The 17669-nt window shown below is 49.7% G+C and overlaps 1 protein-coding gene across 1 annotated transcript; it reads left to right on the top strand.

Annotated features, from left to right (window-relative positions):
• Window positions 1-1224: 1224 nt before the first annotated feature.
• Window positions 1225-14260, top strand: Phyhd1 (phytanoyl-CoA dioxygenase domain containing 1). The gene is made up of 11 exons (XM_051166539.1): window positions 1225-1275; window positions 4198-4356; window positions 7332-7407; window positions 7557-7604; window positions 8203-8258; window positions 8348-8410; window positions 8929-8950; window positions 12588-12716; window positions 12804-12920; window positions 13734-13863; window positions 13963-14260. The coding sequence occupies exons 1-11, from the start codon at window positions 1243-1245 to the stop codon at window positions 14006-14008; spliced, it is 879 nt and encodes a 292-aa protein (XP_051022496.1). The 5' UTR covers window positions 1225-1242; the 3' UTR covers window positions 14009-14260.
• Window positions 14261-17669: the final 3409 nt, after the last annotated feature.

Genomic DNA, 17669 nt, shown 5'->3' with positions numbered 1-17669 from the left:
CCAGGCCCCCAGGCCAAGTTCCTCCTCAGCGGTGCCTGTTCCTTCCTGTTCACTGGGCCCCTGTTATCACCAGCTGCAGAAAGGGTTGGATCTGACCACGACCACGTGTCTGGTTGGCCAGCCCCTGCCCCCACTTGGGTGAAATCCCCAGGCCATTGCTGGCTCAGCAGTAGGAGCCCTCTCTGCTCTGTTTTCCTGGAACTTGGTTGGGTGTCTGGTTTTGCTCAGCTGTTGCATCAGAAAGGACAAGTTATACATGGCCTGCCTTGTGACTCTGCCTGGTTCTGTCTCCAGGCCTTTCCCAGCCTGACCCGCGAGAATTTCCATCAGCCGCAGGGGCCAGTGGGCACAGCCCTCACTAAGCAGTAGCTCCCAGTGTTATGGCCCAGAAAACACTTGATCTAAAGCCAAGGCTCCTAACAGCAGAGCAGTGTCCCCTCGCTTCCTCCTGAGACACTCTGTCCCTTGGCTGTTCAAAGCACCACTTCTGGGAAGGCCAGTGGACATCTTTTCAGAGCCCAATGTCCCCGTTAGCTGCAGAGCCAGCAGGTGGTCCCTGCTACCCTGCTGTGCACTCCAGCCATCCTGGGTCTAAGTCTACAGAGCTGGAAACATCTCTACCTCTTTTCATGTTGAGGCTCTGGGCCTCTGCTCCCCTCAACCCCCACCCCCATGTGCCTTCCCTCAGCACCTCTCCAAAGGCTTTCTCCCAGCATCTACAGGGCTGCAGATCAAAGCTGGAGAAGTACACAGCTATCCTCCTAGGAGCCCTTTGGCCTTCATAGCACAAAGCCACCCAGGGCCCAGGCCCTGCAGTCCCACTCTGTAGGGTAAATTTAGCTCCCGTAACTCCCGGCACTTTCTAGCCTTTACCTTCCTCCCGCTAGTGGAGACTTTACTTCCCATTACCGCCCAGGAGTGGATTCTACAGAGAAACCTGAGGGATCAAAGGATCATAGACTGACCACGAAGGGAAGTAGGGGAAAGCCAATCCTAGGTTAGCTGGAGGCTGGGCTGGGCCAGAGACCGGCCCCCTTCCAAGGTCAGAAATGAGGAAGGACGCACGAGGGGAGGGACTTGGCCCATGCTGGGAGGCACAGGGTGGGCAGTAGGCTTGAATCTTCCGGGTCAGAAGGGTTAAATTCTCTGGGCCTCGGTCAATGGTCTCTCCCCCTCCTGAACCTTCTCCTATCCAGCTCTGGAATCAGCAACCCACGGCAGCAGTGGCCTGCAGCACACCCCATGGCCTGCCTGAGTCCCTCACAGCTCAAGAAGGTAGGGGCCTGTGGCTGGGAGGGTCAACTAAGGGGTGCAGATCTCTAGAGACCCTTGAACTACCCCTGCCATGTCATAAAGGAGAGTAAGTTCCCTGGGCAGAAACCCTAATGTCTGTGTACATAGCCAGGTCACAGACACCCCGGTCGGGTCTGGTGGGGACTCGGGGATAGACAAGCTAGAATTCAGATCTGCCAATCCAGCCAGCCGCAGGGGCCTGTTGGTGGAGGCAGAAAAACGGGATGGGGACAGGCCAGTAGTTAGGTCAGTCCCATTATGAAAGCCTAGGGTTGGACTGCACACACTTTAAAGTAGCCACCCATAATTTCATATGCCAAGACTGTTAACCCTCCTGGAGCTGTGGTTATAGCTCACTAATTGAGTGTTTGCTGGAGGCTCTGAGATTGATATCTCATATACACACACACACATACACCCACACACACATACTCACATAGACACAGGATACACACCACAGACACACACAATCAGACGCATACTCACACATACACACCACACACAAAAATACACACACCCATACCCACACACTCACACCCTTAACATGCATGAGCGTAGACCTACTCTCTCCTGACAGCTGCCACTATTCAGTTCTTTTTTTTGTTTTTGTTTTTTGTTTTTTGAGGCAAGGTTTCTCTGTGTGGTCTTGGCTGTCTTGGACTCGACATGTAGACCAGGCTGGCCTCGAACTCATAGAGATCCGCTTGCCTCTGCCTCCTGAGTACTGGGATTAAAGGTGTGTGCCACCAAGCCTGGCTCCCATCTTAATTTTTTCCTGTATGAGCTTTTATTTGGTCTTTGTGATTCTGAGGGTGGAATTGAGGGCCTCCCATATGTTAAGTCAAAGTGCTACTTTGTTGTTTGTTTTGTTATGTTTTTGTTTTTTTTTTAAGAGCAGGTCTTCCTATGTAGTCCTGTCTGGCCTAGAACTCACTCAGTGTGTAGACCAGGCTGCCTTCCAACTCACAGAGATCTATCTGCCTCTGCTTCCTATATGCTGGAGTTAGAGGGCTGGGCCGCTGGGCCTGGCCATACTTACACCTTCTCTCTCTGACCCCTCATTGTTTTGTTTGTTTTGTCTTTGGTGCTGGGGACAAAGCCAGGGCCTTGTACGTGTTAGGGCTCCTGCTCACCTTATCTCTCTCCGCAGCCTCAGAACCAGTCATCTGTGTTCAGCCCCCACTGACCCCCCTGCCTCCCTCCTGTCTGGTCCTCCAGCCCTCCCCTCACCTATGCCCCACTCCTTCCTAACTTCTCACGCCCTTCCAGTGACCAGAGGCTTTGCACATCTATTGTCTGTAGTGGTCTTCCCTGCCTCTTTGCTTTCCAATATCCTGTGCTTTCCTTTTTGATTTTTTGGGTTTTCTTTTGGTTTTTCGACATAGGGTTTCTCTGTGTAGCCCTGGCTGTCCTGGACTCACTTTGTAGACCAGACTGGCCTGGAACTCACAAAGATCCTCCTGCCTCTGCCTCCCCGAGTGCTGGGATTACAGGCGTTCCTGCACTTTCCTTTAAACCTACTTTCTCGAAGCTGCCCTTTGACCCCTTAACTCGTTAGATTCTCAGCCTTTAATTCGCAAAGCCTGCCCCGCTCTCCCTGTACTCACCATAGTGTAGGATGGTATGTTTGCCTGATGACTGGTGATTCGTGGATCTCCTTCACTGGCCTGTAGTTGTGTGAGGGTGGCTTGTTCATAACCACGCCTATCTGCTAAAACTGTCTCACACACTCAAGGCTTAGTCAACATTGGACTAGCCAGGCATGGTGGTCCACACCTGCAATGCCAGCCTTCAGGAGGGTTTTGAGTTTGAGGTGTCCCTGCGCTACACAAAGAGACCCTGTCTTCAAGCAAACAACAACAAATCAAGGGAGTTAGAGAGCTGGCTCAGTGGTTAAGAGTGCTAGGGCACCCGGGCTTAGTGGAGCACACCTTTAACTCCAGCACTCGGGGGACAGAGGCAGTCAGATCTCAGTAAGTTCAAGGCCAGCCTGGTCTACAAAGTGAGTCCAGGACAGCCAAGGTTACACAGAGAAACTCTGTCTTAGAAAACAAAACCAAACAAAAGAGTGCTAGTGCAATCATGAATACCAGAGTTTGACTCTCAGTGCCCACTTAAAAAGCTGCACACCTGGCGCTGGGGAGATGGCTCAGAGGTTAAGAGCACTAACTACTCTTCCAGAGGTCCTGAGTTAATTCCCAGCAACCACATGGTGGCTCACAGCCATCTAGAGTGAGATCTGGTGCCCTCTTCTGGCATGCAGGGGAGTAGGCAGGTAAAAACACGGTATACATAATAAACAAACAAATCTTTTAAAAAAGAAGGGCCCCTGTCTCAGGAATAAATGGAGAATAGGTAGGGCAGGACACCTAATGGTCTTCTTCGTGCTTAAATGTGCACACCTGAAAGTTCACACCCATGTTCTGTGCTCACACTGACACATTTACACATAAGCAAGCCAAATAAAACAAAATAAAATAAAGGTTGTGCTTTTAATCCTAGCACTGGGGAGGCAGAGGCAGGCAGTTCGCTGTGAATTTGAGGCCAGCCTGGTCTACAAAGGGTGTCCAAGGTCCAAGGGTACACAGTGAAACCCTGTCTCGAAAAACCACAAAATAAATAAATAAATTAAATTAAATGAAAAGAAGAAGAAGAAGAAAAAGTTGCGCTTTCATATGTCCCAAACCCATTGGAGGCCAAGGGCAGAGACAACTGCCCCTCCCCCTCTCTCAGATCTAACAGCCAATACTGACTGCTCCTCACCAAGCAGCAGGCACCCATGTCCAGGCTGGGGGACAGAAGAGTAAGCAGGGCAGTTGATGTTGGTTCAGGTTTGTGGTCAAACATGGCTCATAAGGAAGGGATGAAGGCAGAAGGAACCCTGAGGCTTGGTCCTGCGTGCAGTTCCAGGAGGATGGGTTTCTGCTGTTGGACGGATTCCTGACAGCAGACGAGTGTGCGGCCATGCAGCAGAGGATTGGTGTGGTCGTGGCTGAGATGGATGTCCCTCTGCACTGCCGTACGGAGTTTTCAACCCAGGAAGATGAGCAGCTTCGAACTCAGGTAGGTACCCGGGGCAGTGAGGGTGGGCATTTGACTGTAATGGCCACGGGTGTCCATAAGGGACCAGACCTCAGCCATCTGCATGCTAGGTGTCCAGCTAAGGAGCTGTGTATCACTCCTTACTGTGAATTTGTAAGGCACTGTGTAGTGCTCTTTAAAAAAGCAAAAAAAACAACTCTACTTTATTTGGGGTGTTTAGGCCTCAACCTCCCTTCTAACCTCCCAACCCTATGTAGGAGAGAGATGCTTAGTGGGGAGAGGGAGCCCCTTTACTTCTCCCAGCTGGTTAGGGTTGAAGGGTCTTCGGAGCTATACCAGTCTCTATCAACAGCAGACACAGCCAGCAGTCTCCTCCAAGCCACTGCCCCTAGAAGCATTTTTCTCCATCTGCCTGCTCCAAACCACCACTCTGGTGGTCTCTTCAAACTGCTACATGCCTCATGCCACACCACGTGCCACGCCACAGGCCACGCCACAGGCCACGCCACAGGCCACGCCACAGGCCACACCACGCTCTCTCTGGGCTCTCATTTATATCCTCAGAGCCCTAGACCACACCCCTCTCCATATTGCATGAGGAAGGCCTCACAAGCCTAACAGCTGAGGACAAGATAAAGCGCAAACTGAAACCCCACACTGGGATTTTGTTTTTTTTTTGTTTTTTCCGAGACAGGGTTTCTCTGTGTAACAGTTCTAGCTGTCCTGGAATACGTTCTGTAGACCAGGCTGGCCTCGAACTCACAGAGATCCGCCTGCCTCTGCCTCCCAAGTGCTGGGATTACAGCTATGAACCACCACCGCACGGCTTTCAACCCACAGTTTTAATGGCTAGAACCAGGACTTGAACCCAGCTCTCTGACGTTAGGTGGTGCTGGCCATTGACCTACTGTGGTTCCTCAGGTTCCCTCCCTGGTCACAAAGAAGCTTCTGTGACCAGCGTGCCCTGTGATTTGATATGCCACTCTTGGGTGAGTCCTCTCCTGGCCATTCTTTCAGCCAGTTCCCTTAACCTTTCTTAGCCTGAATTTGTGTGTGGTCCAGTCAACAGGACCTCACTTGCACTGATGTCAAGGAGCTTCTGCCATCTGGTGGCCGTAAACAGAATTACAGCAGCCAGAATGCCTTTCCTGGGAGAAGGGAGGATGGAGTCTTGAGGAAACATAAACTTAAGTTTTTTCCAAATAGCAGGATACACATACCTTAAGGAGTGAGGGGGCTGAACCTTGGCCCCCTTCCCCAATTAGGAGATAGCAAAGGTAGGAAGCATGAAAAAAAAAAAAAGTGGGGCTGGAGACATGGCTCATTGGTTGAGAGCACTAGCTGCTCCAGAGGACCAGGGTTAAATTCCCAGAGCCCAGTTCCCACATGGCCGTTGACGGCTGTGTGTGAGAGAGTATTGGGCACAAATACTGATATATAGATACACATGTGGGCAAACCACCAATGCACATAAAATTAAAATTCAAAGAGGCCAGGCATGGTGGCACACGCATTTAGTCCCAGCACTTGGAAGGCAGGCGGATGTCTGTGAGTTCGAGGCCAGCCTGGTCTACAAAGTGAGTCCAGAACAGCCAAGGCTACACAGAGAAACCCTGTCTCAAAAAACAAAACAAACAAAAAATTCAAAGAGAAAGAGGGCATGATGGTGCATGCTTTTGGTCCCAGCACTCAGGAGGCAGAGGTAGGTGGATCTCTGTGAGTTCAAGGCCAGCCTACTCTACAAAGTGAGTCCAGGACAGAAAAAACAAAGCACAAAAAGAAGAGGAGAAGGAGGAAGATGAAAAGGTATTGTGGGGGCTGGAGAGATGGCTCAGTGGTTAAGAGCACCGTCTGCTCTTCCAGAGGTCCTGAGTTCAATTCCCAGCAACCACATGGTGACTCACAACCATCTATAATATGATCTGATTCCTTCTTCTGCAGATAAAGCACTCATATACAATAAATAAATAAATCTTTTTTTAAAAAAAGAAAAGGTATTATGGTTTCTGGATACTTGTTGCAGGATATTTCATCCTATTGTGAACTCCAAGATTGTGAACAGTAAAAACATGTTTCTTATTTGGTGTGGCTCAGCCCTAACATACACCTTTAATTTAAGAATTTTCTGTTCAGCCAGGCACGGTGGCACATGCCTATAATCTCAGCACTTGGAAAGGCAGAGGCAGGTGGATCTCTGTGAGTTCAAGTCCAGCCTGGTCTATAAAGAGTCCAGGACAGCCAAGGCTACACAGAGAAACCCTGTCTCAAAAAAGCAAAAAGGAACTGCATGTGGTGCTAAATGTCTTTAATCCCAGTTCTCAGGCGGCAGAGGTAGGCAGATCTTTGAGTTCGAGGCCAGCCAGGCTTACAAAGTGAGTTCAGGACAGCCAAGGCTACACAGAGAAACCTTGTCTCAAAAAAACAAACAAGCAACAACAACCCCACAAAAAACAAAACAAAACAAAAAAGTAACTTTCTAGCCAGGTGTGGTGGTGCACACCTTTAATCTCAGCACTCAGGGACGCAGAGGCAGGTGGATCGCTGTGAATTGGAGGCCGAGCCTGGTCTAAAATATAAACCTAGGCCAACCAGGACTACAAGAGAAACTCTATCCTGAAAAACCAAAAAACTGGGCCAGGTGTGGTGGTGCATGCCTTTAATCCCAGCACTTGGGAGGCAGATTGCTGTGAGTTCAAGGCCAGCCTGGTCTACAAAGTGAGTCCAGGATGGCCAAGGCTACACAGAGAAACTCTATCTTGAAAAACCAAAGAAAGAAAGAAAGACCAAAAAACTGAAAGAAAAGAAAAAAAGATATGCCTCGGAAATCTCAATTTGCAGCTTTAGGCACTTGGAATTCTAGTCCACTGTCTGGAAAGGCCCTGGGAGATGTCTCTAGGCCTGTGGGGGCGGACAGCTCCTGACTCCACTCTTGTCCTTGTCAGGCCCAGCTCTGTCCCTCAGCCACTCTCTAGTCTCTCCTATGTTACCCTCCCCAGGGCAACACAGACTACTTCTTGAGCAGCGGTGACAAGGTTCGGTTCTTCTTTGAGAAAGGCGTTTTTGACAAGAAAGGTTTGGAGTGGGGCTCTGGAGACACTGAGGGTTGGGGTGCGGGGGCACTGGATCAGGGTGGCTACCTCCTGGGGCTGGTCGGCAGCTGAGACCAGGTACCTGGAGGAAGCTTTTGTCTGTTTTTGTTTGTTTGTTTGTTTGTATCACAGGACAATTCTTGGTCCCACCAGAGAAATCTATCAACAAAATTGGCCATGGTGAGCGCCGGGTCTAGGAGTGCGGAAAAGAAAGTAGGGCTGCCGAGATGTGAAAAGTTTAGGAGAGTTAAGACCAGAGCCCACCGTAAGATGGTAGTTGGTCCTTTTTCCTCTGTGAGGTGTGGGGAGTCAGGGATGGAGTGAGGGTTCCAGATGGCCAGAAGGTCATGGTCACGGGTAGGCTGGAGGCATAGCTCTATTAATAGGGTGCTTGCTGGTACACCCGAAGCCCAGGGTTTAGTCACTAGTACTGTGACTAAACCAGGCATGGTGGTGTGTGCCATTAATGGCAGCACTGAGGAGGTAGAGGAGGAGGATGGGGATTCAGTCTCATTCTCTGGTACCTGGTAAGTCCAGGCCATCCTGGGATACAGGAGACCCTGCTGCTGAAGCAAAATAAAACAAACAAAATAAAAGGATTAAGGCCCCCCCCGGGGGGAGTATGGTCAAGGGCTCTATGGCTCTTTACTTAGTCATAAACAAGCATAAAGTTTAAAGTAGGTGAGAATTCCACGATGAGATCTGAGTCTAGTGTCCAGGATGTGGGAGGGATCCACAAGGGCCGAGGCTAGCCCATGAGCCCATTTCCCACCCATAGCTCTGCATGCCCATGACCCAGTCTTCAGGAGCATCACACACTCTCCCAAGATGCAGGTGAGTTGGGGGGCTGGAGGTGAAAGTGGGGAAATGTGAAGAGCAGATGCAAACGAACAGGCTGGTGCTGTGGTGTCATCGTCTTCCAGGTTTTGGTCAGAAGTTTGGGCTTCCGGATGCCGGTGGTGGTACAGAGCATGTATATCTTTAAGGTGAGGCTTCGTACAAAGCAGCATCCAGCAGACCAGGAGCAGCTGGGGCTATGCTTAGGTTGCTGGGAAGACATGTAAGGCTGGCTGGCCTCTGCCTAAGGTGCTCGGTGCTACAACTAAAACCTGATAGGAGGAAGGAAAGGTTGTTCCTTGTCCTATTAAATGCTCTGCTCTCAGCTCTCAAGGGCCTCCTTCCCCAAGAAACTCTAAATCCCCAGGGGAAAGGGCCTCACATCTGATTGTGGGGTGTAAGGGTTCAACCGCAGGCCTGTCACAGCCTGTCCTAGTCACCACTGGCTTCTGTTTTGTGGTCTTTGTAAGGCGAGTACATGAGGTAATACAGACCTCAGACTCCTGTTGGGTGGGGTGATTTCTCTTTGCAGCCTTCATAAATCGAGCACACAGTAGGTAGTCAGTAGGTGGGTGCCAGCGCAGGGTCATAGGACCTATAAGACTCAGATCAAGGCCCTGTCGGCTCTCCTCCTCCATCCTCACCTGGTTCTTACCCTCTCTTGCAGCAACCTTACTTTGGCGGTGAAGGTGAGCTGAGACTGAGCTGCTGTGGCGGCCAACAAAGGTCTGGGCCTGGGGATGGGACGTCAGTGGCCATCGGGTGTTTGAAGGGAGGCAAAATGCTTCCCTCAGGGTCTGTGGAATGGGCAAGAACCTGGGCCAGGGAGGAGCAGCCACCGTCCACCCCTGCCAGTAGACTGGGGAAGGGTCCCTAGAGCCCCACAGTATAGTGGTCCCATTTCCAACAGGAAACTGAACTGGTTGAAATCAGAACCCTTGGTCTTTCTCCCTGAGATCTTTTTGTTTCTATTTGAGATGAGTCTCACTGTGTAGCCTTTTGTAGATCAGGCTGGCCTTGAACTTACAGAGCTCCACTGGCCTCTGCCACCCAGGTGCTGGGGATTAAAGGCGTGCATCATTATGCCTAAGAAGTCAATCTTTCTTTTTTCTTTCTTTCTTTCTTCCTTCCTTCCTTCCTTCCTTTAACTTATTATTAATTTTTAGTTTATGTGCATTGGTGTTTTGCCTGCATGTCTGTGAAAGGGTGTCAGATGCCCTGGAACTGGAGTTGCAGACAGTTTATGAGCTGCCATGTGGGTGTTGGGAATTGAACCTGGGTCCTCTGGAAGAGCAACCAGTTCTCTTAACCACTGAGCCATCGCTCTAACCCATCCCTGTTGTTTTTAATAAAATCTCAATTATTTGATTTTACCAATAAAGACTTGGGAGCATGATGCTAGCTGTTCACTTCCTGTCAACAGGTTGCTCACTCCTTACGCCCCCACCCCAGCCTCTTGCCCAATGGATGACTTTATTTAATCCTGTCTACAATAGTCAAGCCTAAAGCTCTTGGTTTAAAGGTGTTTGCTAAGGCTGAACTACTCCACACCAAGAAGCAGGTTTTTCCAGTAAACAACACAATCTCTGCTGTCACAGTGTGATCAAATATCCTGCAACACCCCCCCCCCTTTTTGTCTAAATAAAAAGGAAAGATTTGAACTCTAACATAGCAAAACTATTTACAACAATGAAGCTATTTCTGCCAAGCTTTCCACAGTGGCCAGTTGGTTGTTTTGGCAGTTTTAGGATTAAGTGTTTTTGAGTTCAATATTCTGTAAAATGTTTGTGTCCGTCTCCTATGAACTCAGCAATTTGAATGTCCTGTGCACTTTATAGTCCAAAGCTGGTCTTTGGGTGGTGGTTGTCAGCTTAATGGCAATCCTGGCTGGGTAGAACACAGCAGTTGGCCCAGAGGTTCCACTGTTTACACAGAACCTGGTGGCAGAGGAGGCATGGGGCAGTTTCTCTGTGTGGCTAGTGTTACAATAATCCAAGTGGATTCATCCTCGCAGGGCCTCATCTTCTTGGAGATGTCAAAGGTTACTGTTAGGAATGGTCAGGGTTTATTGTTTTAAAAAAAAAAAAAAAACCCTTAAACATTTTGAATGCCATATTCAGCATATCTCTGAAAGGTTTGAGGACCGCAATCTATTAAGTCCTTCTGAGGTACACAAACTTGGTTCTTAGTTACCTGCCTCAGACGCAAACCTGAAAACACAGGAAGCTGGATGAAGCTTAGTTCTAGAATTAGTACTCCGTTTGATTACTAGTGTCAAGACAGGAAGTTTATGGGGCTGGAGAGATGGCTCAGCGGTTAAGATCTGCTCTTCCAGAGGTCCTGAGTTCAATTCCCAGCAACCACATGGTGGCTCATAACCATCTATTGTGAGATCTGGTGCCCTCTTCTGGTGTGCAAGTGTACATGCAGGCAGAACACTGTATATGTAATAAATAAATCTTTTTTTAAAAAAAGACAGGAAGTTTATATATGCATAATAATCTTAGAAATTTTGAGATATTTATACCTTAAGGAAAGTCTTAGAGAGTCAAATGAATACCAAAGGATTCTGAGATCAGTGGCAATAGAATAGTCCCTTATTTTTTGTTTTCCTCTGTTCCATACCAGGTGGGTCCTTGATATGAGACAGAGACTTTGGATTTTCCTTTAACAAACATGCATAGATTAGAGAAGGAGAGAGCTACGCTCCAACTCCAAAGCCAGCTTTAATTTTTTTGTTTGTTTGTTTTTGTTTTTTGAGACCGGGTTTCTCTGTGTAGCCTTGGCTGTCCTGGACTCACTTTGTAGACCAGGCAGGCCTCGAACTCACAGCAATCCACCTGCCTCTGCCTCCCGAGTGCTGGGATTAAAGGTGTGCGCTTTAATTTTTTTTTCGAGACAGTAGCCTTGACTGTCCTAGACTCACTTTGTAGACCAGGCTGGCCTCAAACTCACAGCGACCCGCCTGCCTCTGCCTCCCGAGTGCTGGGATTAAAGGTGTGTGCCACCATGCCCAGCTCGAATAGTCATTCTTACAGGGTTGTCCTGGATTAATTTGGTTCTCCATTTCCCATTATTTTTTTAGTATTAGGAGTAAGCTTTCAAGTTTTTCAAATGTGTATTTTCTGTCATTCTTGCTGATTTATTCTGAATTTGTTCCCTGGCAAATTTTAATATTCTAGTCTTAACTAAATGTGATACCAATTTGTCTACTATTTTATTAGTTCAGACATTTTGTCTGTCTTGCCTGTTGAGTTACATAACATTTGATGTCTTTGCTAAGGCTTGCTAGGTTTTGCTGTTTCCGTTCATTCCTCCCTTGACCAGATCTTTGCCACTATCTGCCAGTCAGTAGTGTCCACTTGATGACCACACATCTGTGCCACTGCACTCACACCGTCAACTGGAGAAGTCAGAGATTTCCTTTTGCTTTCCTAGGTGTTTGTCTTATGCCCAATAGTGCTGTGCTGACTCTGTGGTTCCTCATGTTGGCTGCTCCATCCCCTGCTATCAGCTGCTGCTGTCCATTAGTGTTGGTTCCGTCCATCATTGATGAACCTTCAGTAAACTATGTGTTAGCCAAATGTCGTGACCACTTCTGTGGGTCCCCACGGTTCAATAGGTGTCTCTCTTGGAGAGCGGTGAGCAGTTTAGGTAACAGAGCTATTTCCTCAGTGTGGGAAGGCACAGACCCCTTTGCTCCCACAGCCTGGTCAGGAAGGACTCCAGATGGGTATCAGTTCCTTCCTTGGCTAAGCCTGCAAAGGACTCTGCCTTTGACTGGATTCAATCCATCATGGGAAGGAATGCCCTTGACCATAGGTGGTTGGCAATGACTGAGTATGAGGTTTTCCCACGCCTCGTAAAATGTCTGCATTTGTTTCTCAAAGAGAGAATATTTATTCTCTGTACGTGGAGAGCAATAGAAGCCAACAGGCAAATGTTGGTGGACTCCTTCTTGCTTTGTGAAGAGCCCTAGGTTGCCAATTCACCAGTAAATATGTTATCCATAATTAGGTATGGTCTGGTTCAGTGTTGGTCTTCCCAGCTGTCTCTCCTGAACGAGGCAGTTTTAAGAGGTCATCTTACAGAAGCCTCCCTCAGGCCTTTGAGGCAGCTTGTAGTTGGAGCCACTCTACAGTTGAGGAGATGGAAACTTTGGCAAGTGGTTTGCCCAGAGACTGTAAGGCCATGCAGTAGTGAGACTCTAACTAGTGACGGATAGGCTGGCCCCAGGCAGGTTGTCAATGAGAAGCCAGCCAAGGTGAGGTGAGGTGAGGCCTGGCCAAGGGCCTTGCCCCTCACTCCCAGGTGGGTCTCCTACAGTCTCCCCTCACCAGGATGCTACCTTCCTGTACACGGAGCCCCTGGGCCGCGTGCTGGGCGTGTGGATTGCAGTGGAAGATGCCATGCTGGAGAACGGCTGCCTCTGGTTCATCCCTGGCTCCCACACCAGTGAGGACCCCGTGGACCCTGCCCAACCTACCCCCAGGGAGAGGGACATATAAAAAGAGAGACTGGAGGCTCCATGTCGCCCCACAGGTGGGGTGTCAAGGAGGATGATCAGAGCTCCTGCAGGCTCCGAGCCTGCCACCAGCTTCCTTGGGTCAGAGCCAGCCTGGGATGACAACCTCTTTGTGCCTTTGCCAGTGAGGAGAGGTAGGTGGGGTACAGAGCAAAGGGGAGGCAGGTGGTCGTGCTGGGAGGCGGGGTCTGTGTTGCTCCACCCCTGACAGCCAAAAGGCTCCCAGTGATGCCTGCCATCTGAGGGCTATGAAATCACAGACTAGGAGATGGTAAGTGCTGGTGTGGCCTTGGATGTCAGCAAGCAGTACGCTTCCAGCAGGCTCCTTAAGGCCAGGCTGAAGCTAAATGGGCTATTTCATTGATTGAATGTCCAACCGAGCCCAATTTCCCGAGTAGAAAGCAATGGATACAGGGTATCTACAGGGGCTGTGTGAGGCATACAAGCACTCCGTGTGTGTTGGCAGGTAGTGCTTGCTTTTCTGAATTCCACCTTAGTGTCACCGGGTCCCAGTTGAGTTATTCCCCTGCCTAGGGGAGGGGAGCCTCCCTTTCTTTAGACATGTTTCTTTGTGTAACCCCCTGGCTGTCCTGGAACTCACTCTGTAGGCCAGGCTGGTGTCAAACTCGGAGAGATCCACCTGCTTCTGCCTCCGACTGCCAGGACTAAAGGTGTGTGCCACCATGCCCGGCCTAGGGAAGCCCTTCATAAGGCTTCCCAAGGTGGGTCACGGTGGAGAAGACTTGATGCCAGGATGCCCTCTGGCTAACATCTGGGATCCTGGAGCAGGAGTGAGAGCCTGAGCTTCTGAGACTAGGAACAGAGAGAGTGGGGCACACGTCTCCCCTCGATGTAGGAAGGCTTTGTTCCCTACGTTGGGAAGAGGAAGAGGAAGGCTGCTATGGGGTTGGTAGTGAGTTGCTGGTAACTGAGTGGTGTCCTCCAAGGGGGTCTGGTCCTGATCCATGGAGAAGTGGTGCACAAGAGCGAGCAGAACCTTTCCGACCACTCACGCCAGGCCTATACTTTCCACCTCATGGAGGCTGCAGACGGCACCGTCTGGAGCCCAGGGAATTGGTAGGTAGCAGGGTTGGCATGCGCCCAGAGAACCTCCTGAAAAGACCCTCCAGAGTAGGCACAGTGATCCCTCACGGCCACCTCTTGCTCTCTCTGCAGGCTCCAGCCCACAGCTGAGCTGCCCTTCCCACCACTCTACAGCTAAGCACCCAGCTGGTACCCCCAGAGTGTAGCTGTCAATCCCACAGCCTCTGGCTGCCGCAACCCAAGGGCACTTCCTGGATGGCCCTTTCTTTCTGATGTCTGTGACTTTAGTCCAGCAGACAGGGTTCAGCAGTCACAAAGCAGAAGTGACAGGGCACCAGCCCAGGCTTGGTGACAGGCTTCCTTCAAAGTTTTTGTCTCTTTGTCACCTTTCTGTCCCAACCCAGCTTTCTGAAGTGGCCTCTCAGCAGTGAAAGTATGGTTAAGTCTCAATTTTCTCTTGGATGGATGTTACTGTGTAAGGCATTAAATAAAAATGACTTAAAACATCTTTTATGTGTATGGGTGTTTTGTCTGTACATATGTCTGCACCACCTGCATACAGGGCCTGAGAACTAGAACTGGAGCTGCAGATGGCTGTGAGCTGCCAGGTGCCCGCTGGGAATCAAACCCCTGTCTGCAAGACCAGCCAGTTCTGCTGAGTCATCTCTTTGGCCCACAAAAGGATGTCTCTATCCATCTTCTTCTCTCGTTAGCAGCCCTGCAGAAAGCCAGCAAGGGCGTCCCACCCTGCTTGGTTACATATAACAGTAAACAACATTTAGTGGGCATGCGCTGTGCACGGGCTTTACCTCAGAGGCCTTATAAGGAGAGGCAGGAGTTCTCTGAGTTTATAGGTCCAGGACTGGAGACCAGGAAAGGGCAAGTGATCTGCAGAAGTCACACAGAACTTCCTCAGCTCTCTGGTCCCCTCCAGGCCTGAAGTCTAAGTTCCAGCCCCTTTGTTCTCTGCTGGGAAACAAAGAAACCTTGGGCTAGGAATCACCACAGCGCTTTCTGGCCCTGCATCTCTCAGAGTCTTGTCACACCTGTGTAACAAGTCAGAAGCCAATGAGGCCCTGCCGGCCACTCTTGATAGGCTGTGCTTAGCAGCCCCTTCCAGAATTCCTACATCCCAATCCTGCTTAGTGGAGGAGTGGCGAGATACTAAGGACTGAGGTGAGCTAGCTGATTGCAATCACAGATGTACTGAACTGGTCTTGTTCTTGTTTTTAAGCAAAAAGCAATTTTGAGCTCAGCTGTAGGATATTTGCACCAAGCCCTGGGCTCCATCCCGTGTCACACACCAACATATCCATGCACACCTTTTTTCTGTGTGTGTGTGTGTCTGTGTGCGCGTGCGCATGGACGCGCGCGTGCAGCATTGGCTGTCCTACAACTCCCTCTATGGACCAGGCTGGCTTCGAACTCACAGAGATCGCCTGCTTCTGCCTTTCTAGTGCTGGGATTAGAGGTGTGCACTACCACTACACAGTCCGCAGTTTTTACATTGGGAAACTCCCCGTTTTCAAGCTTTCTTTAGTTGAGTGGGCAATTGGCATCACCAGACCAACACGGTCGCATGATGACTCCTGGCTGCACTCCCCTCTCTCCTTTTTTGCTGGTACTGAAGGTTCAAGACTTGACACATACTGAGCAAATGCTCAGTCATGGAGCTACTTGCACCTCCGGTTCTTTTTTTCTATTTTGGACAGGGTTTTGCTTGGATGGCCTAGAGGTTGCAATGTAGCTCAGACTGGTCTCGAACTAACAGATCTACCTGCCTCTGCCTCCAAAGTGCTCTTAGTAAAGGTATGTGCTGCCATGTCTGGCTTGTCTTTTTTTTTTTTTTCTTTTTGTTGTTGTTGTTGTTTTGTTTTGTTTTGTTTTGTTTTTTGTTTAAGAGTATTTTGCCTGGATGTATTCCTGTGCACCACATGTGTGCCAGGCATCCAGAAGAGGGCATCAACTCCTGGAGTTGGAGTTCTAAGAGGTTGCTAGCTGCCACGTGGGTTCTGGGAACTGTCTTAGCAGTCAAGCCATCTCTCCAGTCCTAACATGGGATGAGTGCTTGTATTCACTGAGCTGTTCTGGTGACATTTAGGGAAAAAAAATATTTTGAGTAGAGTGTCTTAGGGCATGCCTTTGATCCTAAGAGAGGAAGGCAGGCAAGAGGGACTCTCTGTGAGTTGAAGGCCAGCCCATTAGCAGCTGCCAGACCAGCCAGAGCTATGTGAGATCCTATCTCAAAAATAAGTAAATAAACTGGGTGTGGTGGCACACGCCTTTAAACCTAGCACTCGGAAGGCAGAGGCAGGTGGATCTCTGTGAGGTTGAGGCCGCCTGGTCTACAAAGCGAGTCCAGGACAGCCAAAGCTGCAGAGAAACCCTGTCTAGAAAAACCAAAAAATAAAAAGTAAAAATAAATAAGTCATCATGCCTTTAATCCCAGCACTCAGGAAGCAGAGGCAGACAGATCTCTGTGAGTCTGAGGCCAGCCTGGTCTACAAAGTCCAGGACAGCCAGGGCTACACAGAGAGACCATGTCTTGAAACACCACACACACACACACACACACACACACACACACACACACACACACATTTGATAGCATTTCATGTAACCCCAACTGACCCTGAACTCAGTATGTAGCTGAAGATAGCCCTAAACTGTGTTCCTCCAACTGCACCCAAATGTCACAGTTAAAAACTCACCTCCCCTCCTTCCTACTTTTCCACTTTTGAGAGGCCCAGCACAATTCTGTATCCTCATTCATTGAGTCAGATCTGGACTTGGGCAGCCACGTTTTGTTTGGTTTTTGGTTTTTGGTTTTTGGAGACAGGGTTTTCTCTATGTAACCTTGGCTGTCCTGGACTCACTTTGTAGACCAGGCTGGCCTCGAACTCACAGCAATCCTCCTGCCTTTGCCTCCTGAGTGCTGGGATTAAAGGTGTGCGCCACCACACCCGGCTGGCAGCCACGTTTACAGCCTAGATCTAATCCTGTACCAACTGCAAAGTCTAGCAGAATGTTTTGCAAAGCCAGCCAGGGAGCTGGTGGGTAAAGCTGGTGCCCTTTCTCCAACATGGGGCCACCTCCTTTGACACAGAGAGGAACAGCCCAGAGCTCAGAGGGAAAGGCCTTGGCCTTGAGTCCCAGGAAGCGCTCTTAAGCTCCATTCCTGACTTCTGGCCTTGTTCTTGCCTCCCCTGGCCATGCTGGGGAAGGCCTTGGGAACTCTGCTGTTATCGTCTCAGTGATGGCAACTGTTCATTTGTTTAGTCAGTGTCTACCAAGTTCTTGCCACAGGCCAGGCTCTGTGCAAACCCTGGGAGACATGGAAACTCAGTCAGGGAACTAGATAGCCTGCACGCACACCCTCGGTGGAACTGCTACAAAATTTCCAGAAACTCCCCAGCCTCTGTGGATCTGGACTGTGTACCAGAAGAGATGAATACAGGTCCGGACAGGTCTGGACTGTAAGGACTGTTGGGTTCATCCTTTTAGCTATGATTACCTCTCCTCTGGGTGGCAGAGGCAGGGTGGGGCCAGCTTCCTTCAGCTTTTCTAGGCACGCAAGCTGACCTACAGCTCTATTCCATTCTTCCTGCATGCATTCAGCTCTTTCCCTCTGAGTCAGGCCAGGAGAGGAGAGGTTATCCCTGCCTCCAAGTCCAACCTATCTTCCTCTCCTATCTTGCCAGCCCTTCTGCTAAGACAAGATTACTCTTGGGTAATAGCGACACTTTCCCTTACTGGCCCATCCATCATAGGTGAGTCACAGGCTGAATACTTAAAAAGAATCATTATTTGTGTGTGTGTGTGTGTGTGTGTGTGTGTGT

Source organism: Acomys russatus, chromosome 24 (genome assembly GCF_903995435.1).
Source record: "Acomys russatus chromosome 24, mAcoRus1.1, whole genome shotgun sequence".
Lineage (NCBI taxonomy): Eukaryota > Metazoa > Chordata > Mammalia > Rodentia > Muridae > Acomys > Acomys russatus.
Note: the sequence above shows the minus strand (reverse complement) of the source record. Positions and strands in the feature narration are given on the sequence as shown.

Bases quoted from the DNA above. Each gene is read 5' to 3' on its own strand.
- Phyhd1 (XM_051166539.1), top strand. From the start codon at position 1,243: ATGGCCTGCCTGAGTCCCTCACAGCTCAAGAAG. The intron at 4,357-7,331 runs GTAGGTACCCGG...TACCCTCCCCAG, and splicing joins ATGAGCAGCTTCGAACTCAG to GGCAACACAGACTACTTCTT. The intron at 12,717-12,803 runs GTGAGGACCCCG...GTCGCCCCACAG, and splicing joins CATCCCTGGCTCCCACACCA to GTGGGGTGTCAAGGAGGATG.